The sequence below is a fragment of the Magnolia sinica genome, chromosome 9 (genome assembly GCF_029962835.1).
Source record: "Magnolia sinica isolate HGM2019 chromosome 9, MsV1, whole genome shotgun sequence".
NCBI lineage: Eukaryota > Viridiplantae > Streptophyta > Magnoliopsida > Magnoliales > Magnoliaceae > Magnolia > Magnolia sinica.
In genome coordinates, this window is record NC_080581.1 from 79,014,359 (window position 1) to 79,029,963 (window position 15,605).

The 15,605-nt window shown below is 41.7% G+C and overlaps 1 protein-coding gene across 3 annotated transcripts in view; it reads left to right on the plus strand.

The window, feature by feature from the left end:
- The window catches only part of LOC131255788 (uncharacterized), a 78,850-nt gene extending 74,095 nt beyond the window's left edge, over positions 1-4,755 (plus strand). For all 3 annotated transcript variants that reach the window (XM_058256605.1, XM_058256604.1, XM_058256606.1), the window contains 2 exons: positions 3,116-3,177; positions 3,314-4,755. In XM_058256605.1, the coding sequence (XP_058112588.1) occupies positions 3,116-3,177; positions 3,314-3,432 (181 nt within the window). In that variant the 3' untranslated portion in view covers positions 3,433-4,755. The remainder of the gene's footprint in view (positions 1-3,115; positions 3,178-3,313) is intronic.
- The last annotated feature ends 10,850 nt before the right edge of the window (positions 4,756-15,605 follow it).

The window sequence follows — 15,605 nt, forward strand, 5'->3', positions numbered from 1 at the left end:
CAACCAGAAGAGCCAGATCCCTGGAGAGATTCGTAGCCCTCTGGCCTGTTTCCGTAGTCCAAACTTCAAGAGGAACCGGACTCTCCTTTGCGCAGCCTTCCGTATAACCAGTTACGTTTGGGATTGGCTAGGACGCTGATCGTCCCTGCTTTTGGATCTGTCTTCATGGCTAGGGTCAACCTTGGCTTGGGCTTCACTTGGATGGTTCGGATCACTAATCCGATCATAGGCAGTGGCCCACAATCGGCCGGAAGTTCCGGATTTCCTGGACGCGAAACAGGGTGCGTAACGCACTTACGCTGTACTGATGGTGGGGCCCACATCGCTTTTGTTTTAAGAAATCCACGCCGTCCACTGCATTCTGCTCGAAAAACCAGGTGGGAATCACTATTTTTGGATCAAATTCTATGTGGCCCACAATATCTTCTACTCCGCCGTTCATCATGCATTAACGGTTAGGATTCTGCAACATCTTACATGATCTCAAGAGGCCACCTTGGTGAGGTAAATACCCCACCTATGCACACAATGGACGGTCCTGATTGATACTTTGGAAGAGGAGTGGGCCCCACTGAGTGGAACCGGCGGACGCTGGAGCGTCCGCTGGAAGCCTTTCTTGATTTGAGAAGATGAGTCGGTCAGCGCACGCTGACCGACTTAAGGTGAATGGGTATACGTCCGGTGCACTTAAGTACATGCACACGCACTGTACATGTAGGTCCCACGGAGATGTTTGTGACAAATCTACTCCGTCCATCCTCTTTAGAACCTCATTTAAGGAGTTGAGACTAAAATTGAGGCATATCCAAAGATCTGGTGGGTCCCAAATCATGACTTTAGTAGCTGATCTGTCCGTTGGGATACTCTTATAAGGATCCAACAGCCAAAATTCGACGTGTATGGTTAGTTTTTGGTCCTCGAGTCATGTATAAAGTTTTGAGCCAAACAGATGATGGAAACCCAGTGATCTTGCATTCTGGCTGACTTTCAGGCCGCTTGAGCTTCAGTTTCTCGATTTTCGTGGATCCCTGGCTTGTGATTCCGTTGATCTTGGTCCCCTGGAGTCCTTCCCCTGCCTTTAGTATCATCAGAGCGTTAAATCCATGCTTTAAGCTCTCTTTTCAGTCCACGCTTGTAATTACACTCTACATCACAAACATGATTGAAGCAGGCCGTTAAATGGTATCATGTTCATAAATCCAAGCAATAACTGGGGTCTAATATGCAATATTTGACCCTCAACAAAGGGCTACACGAAGGTGGTTTGTAAAAGCCTTTCCAAGAAGTTACCGGTGCTAGGATGATAGGCAGGGCTCACCATGATGCTTGTGAGAAATCCACCCTGTCCATTCGTTTTTAGAAATCATTCTAGGACACGAGACAAAAAATGAGGTGTATCCAAAACTCAAGTAGGCCATGCAAGAGGAAAAACCAAGAAAAGAGTTTCCTACCATTGAAATCTTCTTGAGCTCCACCTTGATGTTTATATGCAATCCAACCCATTTATAAGATACTTCTCATTGGAATGCAGTGAAATTACACAAAACTTAACTTGATAATAAACTTTTGTGGCCACATGAATGTTTCAACGGTGGTAATTGAATCCCCACTTGGTGGACTTCAATTTTGGATATGTCTCATTTCTTGTCTCATGTCTTAAAATAAACTCAAAAAATGGACGGATAATGTGAATTTCTCACAAACATCAGGGTGTACCTCACTTGGCATCCAAGCACAAAAACTTCTTGTTAAAACCCTGCCCAAACTTAGGTCTAGGTCGCACCGTCTTGGGTGAGGTGAGTTTCTGAAAGTCTTTAGTATGAAGTTCCTTCCTCGGATGCTAGGCAGAGCCCACCATAATGTTTGGTGTCCATCCATTTTGTCAGATCATTACATGAGATATACCAAAAATCAGGTGAATCCAGAACTCTAGGCTGCTCTAAGAAAGAGTTTTCTACCATTTGAAACCTTCACGACCTCCACCTAGGGGTGGACATCGAGTCGAGCTTCTTGGCTCGGCCATGAGCTGACCTCAGCTTGAACTTGGCTCGGCTCGGTCCTCGAGCTTGACTGGCCAGCTCGGCTCGGTTCGGTCAGCAGCTCGGGCTAGTTCGAGCCGAGTTCGCCATTCCAACATTTTCACAAACACCTGGACTGCACCTTCAAAATCTCATTGTATTTGAGACAATAGCAATGGTTTTACAGGTATTTTATCAAACACTTTCTAAGCAACAAAAAAATCAAGAAAAAAAAGGGTGTTGGTTTCATATACATACCTTCCTTGCCACTAGCCACACTTCTTTGAGTCATTTCATCAAACACTTGGTGAGCAAACATCAATATCAAAGTAACCGAGTCACCGAACTGGTTCAATTTGAGTTCAATTCGAGCTGGGTTCAATCCAAGTCGAGTCGAGCTGCGGCCAGCTCAAACTCTGCTCGAACTCATTTTCGAGCTCAAAAAATCAGCTCGACTTGGCTCGAACTCAGCTTCAAACTGAGTCGAGTCGAGCGAGCTAACCGAGCTAGCTCAGTTTGTGTACACCTCTACCTCCGCCTTATGTTTACATGCCATCTAAACCGTTTATAAGTACATTTCCACTTAAACTGTGATACTAAACTCACATGAATGCTTAAATAGGGTTGGTGAATCTCCACTCTTGTTTAGCCCACTTAGTTTTGGATCTACCTGAGACTTTAGTTTCACGTCTTGGAATGATTTTGAAAATTAGTTTAACTGATGGATATTTCATAAATATCCTGGTGGGCATTACATAGCATCCAACAGAGGAACTTGCCAACTTCCTGCAAAAGGCTTTTGACAAAGTTAGACACCAGTGTGTTTACATCACCAAGTTATGTGGGCCCAATCAGGTTTTATTATATCTTCACAATTCATCTATTATTCAGACCTTTTTAACGGAACGTGGTTAACTACTAGTCAGATTTAAATCTTAAGGGGACCACACTACATAAAGCATGGTTGATTGAATGCTTATCATCGAAAGCTCACGGCAGCCACAAAAGTTTTAAATCAAGTTTATATTTGTGCTTTCAGTTATCAGATTCCCCTTTGTGTTGTCCTTGCTTTCTAAAGAGAAGTTTTATAATTACAGGGCTTTCAAATCCCCCGAGGAAAACACAGAAGCTGCGTCCGAGTTTCTGCCTCGTAGAGCAGGTAAGAATCGTTGCTTCTTTTTTGTTGCGCCACTGCTCACCTTAGCATCGTGCTCAGTGTCTTACTAACATGGGCTGGGGGCATGCTGCCTGTATGGGTGGTGATGAATTCAACTGAGAGAGTTCTACATTTTCAGGGCATTTTGATCCTGCGAGGAAGATGCAGAATCTGAACTCGGAGGTTTCTCCTCACAGAGCTGGTAAATGCAATCCTCTTCTTCTTAGCTCAGTTCTCAGTTGGTTTTGGTTTCTGTAATTCTGTCCCACCTGCACATGTTATGTCCCATTATGTGATTTTGCTAACTTGCGCCCCTGAAGATCTCAGCCAGAACTTTGTGAGAGAGAGGTTAATTCCAGTTCATTGTGTGATGAACCAGTCTTGTTGCATTGCCACTCTACACAGCCGGCGGTATACCTGGTCAATCCCCACTGTCTATCAAGTGGGCCTTACTGTATATCGTCCACAGTAAAGAAATGCAGTGCCCCTAATCCCTATCTGTTTCAACTTTGCCCATCAAATGGAGAGTGAAAATAGAAGAAAATGGTCAGTCGTTTACATTCAAGTGGGAAACATCCATGAATCAGGAGGCTAGAATCAAGGTGTCAAAAAACGGTTGCGTAATAGCCACTGTGGCTATTACGTAATGGTTCCCATGAATCAGGAGGCTAGAATCAAGGTGTCAAAAAAACAGTTGCGTAATAGCCACTGCGGCTTTTACGTAATGGTAATGATGGGGACTGTTACGTGTTATGGGGCCATGATGGTACGTATCATAATGGCAATAATGGTGGCCGTTACAGTCACCGTTCCGTTATTGAATACTTTGGCTATAATTGTCCAATTGTTGTGGTTTTTGTGGGCTAGACCATCTGCAGTAGGGCCAACCAGACAGATGTTTCCGGTCAGCAGCACATATGGTGGTGAGTGGCAATGAATACTGTATGTTCCGTTGGGATTAACCAAAAAACTATTTGTTCTGGAAAATGTGGGCAGAACTAGTCAAGCAGATTTGTTCATTTGGTGCTGGAAGTCAACTGTTATATGATAGAATTTTTCTTCATTGTGTTATTTGGATTTTCATTCAATTTTTTTTCCCAAAATGTTTTTATTACTATCATTTCTGCGGTGAGATTGTTGCGGATAGATTAAGGTGGTGCTTTCGCTGACCTTTTAAATGACGAAGGAAAAAATTCTAGTGAGAACGAGATGTGTTACGCGGAAAGAACTCTTGGGTTTCACACACGTGCTTTGGATGATAGAGATATCAGATTGGTATCATTTCCTATATTTTTCCCTTTTTGCTTTGATTTGTTTATAAGGTATTCTTTGATGTCTTCGACCAAATTTTTTTATTAAAAGAATATCCTTGCATGTGTAAATACATTGGGTTAAATGTTTGATTGGGTTGGCAGTTTTTCAAACATAGGAAATTATTTGCAATTATGTGTTCATTTTGGCATGTATGCGTAAATGCATCTAACGTTTGTATATTTGAAAATAAAAACATTAATATTCATGTGTAAGAGTACAAAAGTTATGGTGTTTATGCAAAAGAGTGCATGTCTTGTTGGGGGACTTCGACAGACTGTTGATTTACAGATTTAAGACATCAATCAACATGTCTAATGTAGAACCTACTAGTGGGACATATGAAGTGGGACGTGTCTGAGGTTTAGTGGGCTCATGTTGGGGGGTGTGGGGTGTCAAGGATAAAACATTTCACATGTAGGAAGTGGCTGAGAATAAATAATATTATATTTCCTAAGCATGCATGGGCAAGGGATGCTTTGGTTGATGATAGAGTAAACATGAGGGGATTTGGAGAACTTTCCAATAGTTTTCTATATATTTCTTAACCCTAAATGGGGTTTAAATAGAAGAATACAATGCTTCATATGGAAATAAAATGAACTAGTATACAAGGAAAGTAAATCATTTAGAATAATTAGAGGGTGAGATTGATTCTTCTTTCTGAGGATGAAAATATTACACCAATCACAACTATCACCTCCTCTCAAACTGATGTGGCTGATCAAATAGTAACAGTTTGCGAACTAAGAAAGAATGTCTGGCAATTGTCATGGTCTTCATGAGAACATCCACAATTTGATCTTGAGACGCCATGTGTGGAAGAGAAATAATCTTAGACTAGAACTTCTCTTAAATGAAGTGACACTCTACCTCAATATACTTTGCCCTCTCGTGAAAGACATGATTGAAGGCAATCTGGATAACACTAGCATTATTAGGGTATCAGGTGAATCCCAAAATCGGAAAATAATACTAGTATCCACACACAATCTCACTGTAGGTGGAAGACATTGCCTTGTACCCAGCCTGCCCATTCATGTGGAAGACAATCTCAATGCGGGCCCACCATAATGTATGTGGCTAATCCACATTGCCCATTCGTTATGCGCAAGAACCCAAGAATGAGGCAGATCTAAAGCTCAAGTGGACCATACCATAGGAAACAGTGGCAATCGAATTCCTACTGTTAAAAACTTCTTGGGGCCCCTAGAAGTTTTGGATCAAGCTGATATTTGTGTTTTCTCCTTATCCGTGTCTGTGTGACCCTATGAATTAGTTAGATGACGAATAAACCTCAATGCGGGCCCGTGAAGGAAGCAACTTTCAATGGTGGACGAATTAAGTCTATTGTTTCCTTTCTTGTAGGCCATTTGAGCGTTAGATCTGCCTCATTTTTCAGCTCATGCCCCAAAATGTTCTAATAAAATAAATGGACGATGCTGATATATTATATGCATTATAGTGGGGTCCACATATTTAAGTCAACACTTTCAGACTAGTTTTGAAGGGGGAACTACTCACCCATTTTCAAATCACGTGAAAAAAATAATAATTCCTTATTTACCAAAGATTTATATGTATATCATGGAAAATCAAACAGGCCTTAGATTGACTTTAGCTACTAAGGAAGACATCTAAATGAGATTTCAAAAACTTGAAATGTAATGGTTTGTATTGTTAATATGTTAGTAATATGTAAAATTGTATCATGCATTAGATACTATGTTTTGATACCCAGCTTAGTAACTGAGTTGGTAATGTACCTACTCTTCTAATCCATGGCCTAAGAATGAGTTTGCTTACCATGGCATTTGTAGATGAAATAACACATTAATGCGAGGGCATTTTCACACCGGGCTCGAGTGGGGTGGCTTGTGGGATGCAGCGGCACACTCGGGGTGGGTGACCCATGTGAGGCGGGTGGCTTGTGTGAGGTGGGCCCAATTTTTGTGAGGCGGGTGGCTTGTGTGAGGTGAAACCCATGTGATGTGGGGCCCACGAGGGGGGTTCAGTTGATGACCTAACCCATGAGATGTGGGGCCTGGGCTATGAGATAAAGGGATTGATTTGACATGCTCTATTAGTTCGAGCTTTTAGAGCAATTGGCTAGTTATCTTGCATTAAAGCGGTATTAGAGTGGGTGGTATTGTGTTTGAGACTCCTCACTGGGGGTGATTGGGGCATTTTCACTCCGGGCTCTAGAGCAAGTGGCTAGTTGTCCTGCATCACACAACCTCCAAGCAATGAGTACGAGGAGCATGCACGATTTCATTGACCACATTGATTGCGTAAGCAATTAGGCTAAATGATGGTGTGGTTGGAAGACCTAGATGGGCTTGCCAGTGGACACCCCCGACCTTGAGGCTAATGCAGGAAGGAAAGATCTAACCTAATATGATGCCATGAAATTAAAAGACAGATTAACTAGAGCAACAGAATGACAAAACAAAGCTAATTTACTATAAATTTAGAAATTTTAGATTCACGACATATCATGACCCAAATCCAGAAATCGGATTCACTGGAATCCCGATCGCCAAATCCGGTGCCGACAGCCTCCGTAGTATCCCATTCTCGGTTCCTAGCGTCCATACACCAGATTCCGATCCTGGGATCCTACAAGGAGGATTTTCCAATGTACATTTAACTCATAATAAGCATAACCACAAGATTACCTAATTCAAAAAGGCAACATCATCATCACATATCCACTAATATAATCATTTTGGTACAAAACTGAAAGGGAAATACATAAATTGAAAATCAAGTTCTAGAAGACCGCTGCACGCTCCAAGCTCAACGCTGCTGTAACCTAACATCACCTGCATGCATCTATCATGCATAAGCTTATAGAAAGCTTAGAGGGTGGTGTAAGTATGTGCGCAAGGTAAGTGTCAAGTATTCAACGCAATGTCATATTCATACAATACCGGAATAAGCAGAGATGCTGACAAGATCATGAATTATCAGGGTAAACAGAAATACCGATAAAATCATAAATCATATGATAATAGAGTAAGTGAAAATACAGATAAGTTCATGAGTCAAGCAATATCAGAATACGCGATACAGAACAGCTATGCAAATGAGGAGTCATAAAGAGCTAAATATTAGATGCCGAGGATGCGATGTAATATGTAGTTTAAATGGAATGACCGTGCTGGAGTGTGAAGTCGGGATGATAGTACGTAGTATCGCAGGCTATAGGGTTCATCACAAGGGACTTCTATCCAAACCAGTCCCATACCTAAATTTGGATAGTCAGACTCAATGTGGTAAACTCCTGATCTCAGGTTAGTCGCGCGCCCCAACCGAAATCCTGGCCATTGCGAAAGTTCATATAGCAAATAGTTGTGCACCACTAGCCCGAGTGGATAGTGAATGAATGAACGAGTGAGTATGCAAATCCTGCTCAATAAGTCCACATATCAGTACGGTTCATCTCTGGGATCATCACCGGGGTCTATTACACTCCAAACCAGATTACCGCCCCATCGCGCGCAACAAGGTGAGTGGAAGAGAGCTCACTATCCGCCTGCCAATATCGGGCCCGGTTCGCCAATAGCGGACCCATTCCTCGAGCTGGTCAGACTCAGCCTAGCAATGCCCCCTCCACTCGGGCAGGTAAGGCCGTACCCCCTTCCAACCGACCACGACACAGTGGGAGACGCGGCCTAACGGTGTACGGCCCTCATGCGCTCATGCATCCACTCGGTCTAGACGTTGGAGCAACCTCTGGAACCAAGAGGGTTTAAGGACTTTCACCCAGGGATATCTATAGCACCCCATGTAGAACAGATTTTTGGTGTCTCATCTGGCTATCCACGAAATACCTATGGAGGCTACGACCCTGATGTTACTAGGGCGTATAGTGATCACAATGCAAGATGCATGAGTCATACAATCCAATCATGCATCACTCCTACGCATACCATGCGCTCAGGTGAGACAATCTCTGCCTATCAAGGAGTCTCATAACAACCTGCCCAATGACATATGCAATGGTTAACCACATCTCATAACAAACATACAGATGATGCGTATGGGCATGTATCATGATGCTATGTTGTCACATACTCATAATCGGTATCAATAACTAGCATCGACAATCGACCTCTACAACGTGGACATTTAATCAACATTACCCCCAAGGAATGGCCCACATAGAGCCTAACATATAGTGGACCCATAGCCTCTCAAAAGGGCTAAATATACAACACCATGGGCCTCACTCAAGAGCCACATATACACAACAGGTGGGCCCTGCTCATGGGCTTCAAATACATGACATGTGGGCCCTACACATGGGTCACGAATACATCAAATGCATCATACATCCTGGGCCTAATACATATCACAATGGCCTAGCCCATAGGCCACGAATACACCACAATGGGCCTTGCCCATGGGCCATGAATACATCACAGTAGGCCTCAACTACGGTTCGCATATACATCATATAGGTCTCGACAATCGGAATCGACACTCGGAATCGGCCTCAATAATAGGGGTCGGCCTATACAATCGACCTCGACAATCGGAATCGGCTTTGATATTCGGCCTCAACAATCGCGATCGATGGATAATTAGAATCGGCGAATCGGTCACGATAATCAGCCTCGATCGCTAATCAGAATCGGCACATCGGTCACAACAATCGGATAGATCGATAATCAGAATTGGTAAATCGGTCACGATAACCGGGATTGATCGATAATCAAAGTCGGCAAATCGGTCACGATAATTGGATCAATCGATAATCAGAATCGGCAAATCGATCATGACAATCGGATCAATCGATAATCAGAATCAGCGAATCGGTGACGTCAATCAGAATCAGCAATCAGTCATAACAATTGCACCGATAATCAACAGATAAACAAAGCGAGGTCCATAAATGATCAGCCGATCAACCATAGCATAAAGATCGACACTCGGCCGTGGTTATATCAAATCCGATAGCACGGAGCCATCCGTCTATGGAGAATGGGGCCCACTTATTTGGGTTAACCCACTAAGAGAATGATGAGAATGGGCCTAACAAGGCCTAAGGGAAGGTCACAATGTGGACATCCAACCATCATTGCCCATCAATGTGGACATCGAACCAACATTGCTCCCAAGGAGTGGCCTACATAGAAACATATAGTGGGCCTGTGACCCCATATTACAATCATGATGGGCGTCATTTACGTCACATAGGCCTCGTCATATGGGCCAACATACATCTCATCAGCCTCGAATAGACAACAGGTGGACCTCGCGCCTGTGCCTCAAATATATCATAACGGCCTCGCACTTGGGCCTCGTAGGTTAAGTGGGCCACATCACATGGGCTGCATTATATGAGTCGCACCATCGGGCTTCATGTATATCAAATAGGTCACGCCGGTGGGCCTCATATATATCAAGTCGGGCCCGCCCTTATGTATTTTAAGACCCGACCTATTCATAAGGTAACATAGGGATCATGAAGTGAAAACAATATCGGCTTAATTGGAAACTACCATGGCCCTTAGAAGTTTGACAGGTCGTAATAGATTTCAGGCCGAAGTTGTACTGTGACACTAAAAAAGGTGGAAATGATCCTCTCACACTAGGCATCTCAAATAAAGGTGTTCCTGACAGAATTAAAATAAAACAACAAGCTTATTTTCAACCAATGCAATTGATAGTGAATGAGCCACACATGAAAATTCAATACTTTCTACAGTATAGGAGATGCACCTGATCTGGACCATCTAATTACTTGGCTGCACTTTGTATGGACCATAACCAAAACCCAAATTGATTAACTAATGTTAATAGTTGGATTGATGGACCTGTTGTGGACAATGTCAATAATCCAATCGGAAGCAACATCCAAGGGGTTAGCATATCAATTTAACAACCCAAAGTCAAACACAAGATACCTTTCAATGGTCCATTTGAAGGCACAAATCAGATGGTTAGGATTGTTGGATGAGTCTAATTTGAGCAATGACCTGTCTAGGATGGTAGTTATAATATTCTATACAAGACATGGTTACAAACACATGTTGTATACAATAATCAAGCTTGATATGTGATCCAGCATGCCTGCACAACCCAAATACATAATAAGTTCAAGCCTAGTCCTCTTTGTTGATGGGGAGCTAAGCTTCCACTCAGCAGCTGAGGTTAGGCATATATGGATTAAAAATTCTAGCCCATGTTCTCATCATTACACAAGTTGAATGTGGAATCATTGATCAATCTAAACTATGCATTACATTCTTACATGCATGCTCAACTTAATGCATGACGATACCATCTGGCCAGCTGTTTGGTACATTTCACTTGTTGTGCTTGGTGTAGTCTTTTTGTGTAGTGGCTCATTGCTTAATACATTTCACTGATTATGCTTGGTGCAATCTTTTTCTCCCCAAAAGGAGGTAATGATTTGAAGAGCCAATGAGATTCCAGGGATTTATGATAGAAGTTGTGATTTGGCTGCCAACTCGACACAAGCCTCCTTATCTAGCCTTTGGATTACCAATGTAAATACAAAACACACGGTACAATAAGAAAAAAGAGGAGCCCATAAAGTGACAGATGGATGCTAGATATTAAAACTTTTAATGGTCCCTACCTTAATAATTTTGGCACTATTACAACCAATTTTTTCCTTACAAGAGGATAAAATAGTGACTTGAATGGTTAATAGAAAAGTGAGGCCCCATAATGTGATAGATGGATATCAAATGCATTTTCCTAGATCCTACCTAAATAGCATTCACACTAGCATGATCGACTTAAAGCAGACTTGGGGTCAATGGTGAAAAGGACATCTTAACGACTTGAAGACTTAATAGTGGAGGGCAATATAATAGGGTTTATGAGGTGGTGGATGGATCGGTATGTTAATAATTTTTCATTCTTCCATGACCATAAGGCCAAAGTAGTGACTTGAAAAGTCAATAAAAGACTGGGGCCCATAAAGTGGCTAATGAATGTAAGTACCTTTCCATGGTCCCTACTTAAATATATTTTATACTAACGTTGCCAACTTTTTGTCACAAAGGGACAAAGTAGTGACTTGAAAAGTCAATAAAAAAGTGAAGCCCACACCGTGACAAATGGATGTTAGGTACCTTTCAGTAGTCTCTACATAAATAGAATTCAAACTACGGCAACCGACTTAAAAGTAGTGACTTGAAAAGCAATAATGTAGGGAACATAATAATGACTTGAAGCTTAATTGTAGAGATGAATATAGTGGGGTTTATTAGGTGGTAGATGGATCGCTGCCTTAATATCATTCCATGTTACCATGACCCTCTTTTTCCTCAAAAGAGGGCAAAGCAAGTTGAAGGGATGGGGATTAAGTATGATCCCGACCAGAACCTAGTTAGGGATGTGGATTAAGTACGATCCCTACCAGAACCTAGTTAGAGATGGATGGTCCTATTAGGGTCTTTGTGGGGCCTGCTGTGATGTATATGTTTTATCTGCGCCGTCCATCTACTTTGATAGATCATTTTAGGGCATGAACCTAAAAGGTAAGCATATCCAAGTTCAAGTGGGCTACAACACATGGATTGGGGATTAAATTCTTACCACTGAAAACTTCCTTGTACTCATGGTGATGTTTATTTGCCATCCAAATTATTAATAAGGTCAATGAAGGAAAAGATAAACATAGCTTGATCCACAACTTTTTATGGCCCCAAAGAATTTTCAACGATAGGCTTTTAATCTCCACTGCTTCCTATGGTGTGGTTCACTTGAGCCTTCAATTTGTCTCTTTTTTGGTTTCATATTCTAAAATGATCTGTCAAAACAGATGGATGGTGTGGATAAAACATAAGCATCACAGTGTGCCCCATAGAGCCCCTAAGAAGGCCACTCGTCTCTAGCTAGGTCCTTGTACCCGATCCGTGTCCAATTTGAAGTGTCAATAGAAATTTGGGTCCCACGGAGTGAGTAATGAATGTTACGTACCTTTCCATGGTCCCTCCCTAGATAGTTTTCGTACTATCATAATCAACTTTTTTCCTTACAAGAGAATAAATTAGCGACTTTAAGAGTTAATAATTAAGGATGAGATGGTGGAGTTAATGAAATGATGGAAGTATCATTTTCTGAATAATTTTCCATACTATCGAATTAATAGGCAACTTCGAATTGTGTTTGAGTTCATCCAATCCAGTCATCTTCTATGGAGGTCTTATCTCTTTAAATAATTGAATAACTTCAGGTATTGCCCTTTTAGTCATGTAAATGGATAGGTGTCCCAAGGGCTTGGACTAGACAACTATGACTGATGACTTAATCCAATATGATTGCCCAAAGGCAAAGATCTAGTGTTTATGTCATCCAAGTAGATGGATTACATCCAGTTGCTCAAACATCCTTTGTGGAATGTACTGATAGCGGATATGTACTAACAAGCTAACCCAAAAAAAAAAAACATCCTTTGTGGTTGTCGCGAAGTCTAAATCATTTGCTTGGGGTCCATGGTTATGGTGCTTAGATGGACAACCTAAATCTAACCATATTGATTGTCTCAATGGATGGCTAGGATCCAATAATGATAGACAAGGATTTTGTTGTTAAGATTTGTAGGTGAGATGGGCGGTCCAAATTCTGGGTGTGCCAAGCACCGCAAATCTCAACGCTGTGTTACGTCACCAAGTTCTACGAGTCCCAGTATGATTTGTGTTATATCTACACCGACTATACATTTTTCAAGATCATTTTAGGGTATGGGCCAAAAAATGAGGCTGATCCATAGCTCCAGTGGACCACACTATTAAAATCAGTTAGGATTGAACTCCTGCCCTTGAAAACTTCTTGGGGCCACGTGAGTTTTCGATCAAGCTGATTTTTGGGTTTTCCTTCATCTAGGTCTGTACATGTGTGACCTTATGAACAGGTATGGCGAATAAACATAATGGTAGGCCCTATGAAGGTTTCAATGGTGGGCTTCATTGTCCCCAATGCTTTCTTTCTGGTCCACTTGAGCTTTGAATCTGCCTCAATCAGCTTCCATTCATAACCATGTGTACCACAAATATCATGGTTTAAAGTCTTTGGTCATGGTAGAATAGAGGCACCACTATGATAGCATCCACTTGGAACATGCATGTTAGCAATCACGTGAGATTGAGCATTGATCAGGCAATCCTGACCAGGTAGATGCCTTGCCTTAAAGAATCAGGCCCATATCTAATGGACGCCGATTTCCTGCCAAAGCCTTATGCTGGAAGTTCCTTCAAAAGGATGCTGGGTGGGGCCACTGAGATGTTTGTGAGAAATTCACCCCGTTCATCTGCTTTGAGAGATCACTTTAGGATATGCTATAAAAAAATGATGTGTATCCAAAACTTAAGCGGGTTACAGGAGAGGAAACAGTGGGGATTCATTGTGAATCGTTGAAACATTCTTGGGGCGATAAAATTTTTATTTAAGGAATTGTTTTTGCTATTTTCACTTCATCCCAGTGGTAATGACCTTATAAACGGTTTGGATTGCAAATAAACATCAAGGTGGAGCCCAAAAAAGTTTCAACGGTAGGAAAATTTTCCTCCAATTTTCCCTCTCGTGTGACTCACCTGAGTTTTAGATCCACCTCTTTTTTGTCAAATTTCTTAAAATAAACACTCAAAACGGATGAACGTGGTGGATTTCTCACAAACATCTCTGTGGGCCCCACCCAGCATCGTTGGGATCTCTCTGTGAAAGGCTTTCTCAGGAAATCCGTGCACACCTGAGTAGACTCGCTACTAAAGTGAAGTTACCAAGTTCTACGGGGCCCACCATGATGTATGTTTTGTATTCACATTGTCAATCCATTTGTAGAGACCATTTTAGGGCATAATCCAAAGAATGAGTCAGATCAAAAGATCGAGTGGACTCCACCAAAGAAAACAGTAGAGAGAGAGTGACTCCCACCATTAAAAAACTTCTAAGGGCCACAAAAGTTTTTAATCAGGCTGATATTTGTTTCTTCCCTTCTTTAATGTCCGTTTTAAGTTATGAACAAGTTGGATCTCAAATAAACATCACGGTGGACCTTAGGAAGGTTTCAACGGTGGGTGTCACTCTCTCCACTACTTTCTTTGGTGGGTCCACTATAGCTTTGGATCTGCCTCATTCTTTGGAGTATGCCCCAAAATGATATCTCCAAATGGATGGATGGTGTGGATACAACAAATGATATCTCCAAATGAATGGATGGTGTGGATACAACACATACATCATGGTGGGACCCATGTAACTTAGTGACGTCACCTCTGCGGAAAGTTTTACTCAACCTGTCAGTGGCCAATCCGCATCCTTTTCGTTAAGTGGCATGTACGGGACAACGATGGGGTACCTTACTGGAAATGAAGGCTTTTGTAAGATGGTGACTATTTCTGTTTACCTGACTTATAATACAAGGCATCTGCAAAAATGGTACAAGATGGTGACTATTTCTGTTTACCTGACTTATAATACAAGGCATCTGCAAAAATGGTACTACTATGATGAGTGACTCCCTTAATTTACATGTGTGACTCTTAAAGCTATGTGGGGCCATAATGTTATATATGTAACATAGACGGTGTCTATCAGGTTATGTGCTGGATTTGAGTCCCCTGGAGGAAAAACCAACCAGATCCATAACGCAAGCGGACCACATCACAGGAAATAAGAGGAATTGGATACCAACCATAGGTTTGTGCGTGGAGACATCAAAGTGTATCTTTCATCAAAGTTGTTAGTCAATTATAAATCACCCAGACCAATTACTTCATTAGAGTCTTTTGCTCATTAAATGAGCCAGTGAAAACCAGAGTTCAGAAACAACTTAATCCAAAACCAGGCACAACACATGGCTTGATCTCCACATTTTTACATTGTTTACATTGGTGAGGCTTACGAGAGTTTTCCATCCAATTTTGTACATGCATGCAGTTCTGCGTGTATATGTGTTGCGTGTGTTTGCTAACTATAATTTATGAACTCTGTAAGAAATGAAGAAATGAGAATAGTCATTAGTTAAAAAATAATAATAATAAATAAAAATTGCACTCACACTTTTGCATGAATAAATGGCGTCCGTGCTTGACATGCTTACGGTCATGGCTTGCTTGACCTAGTGAGATTGTTGT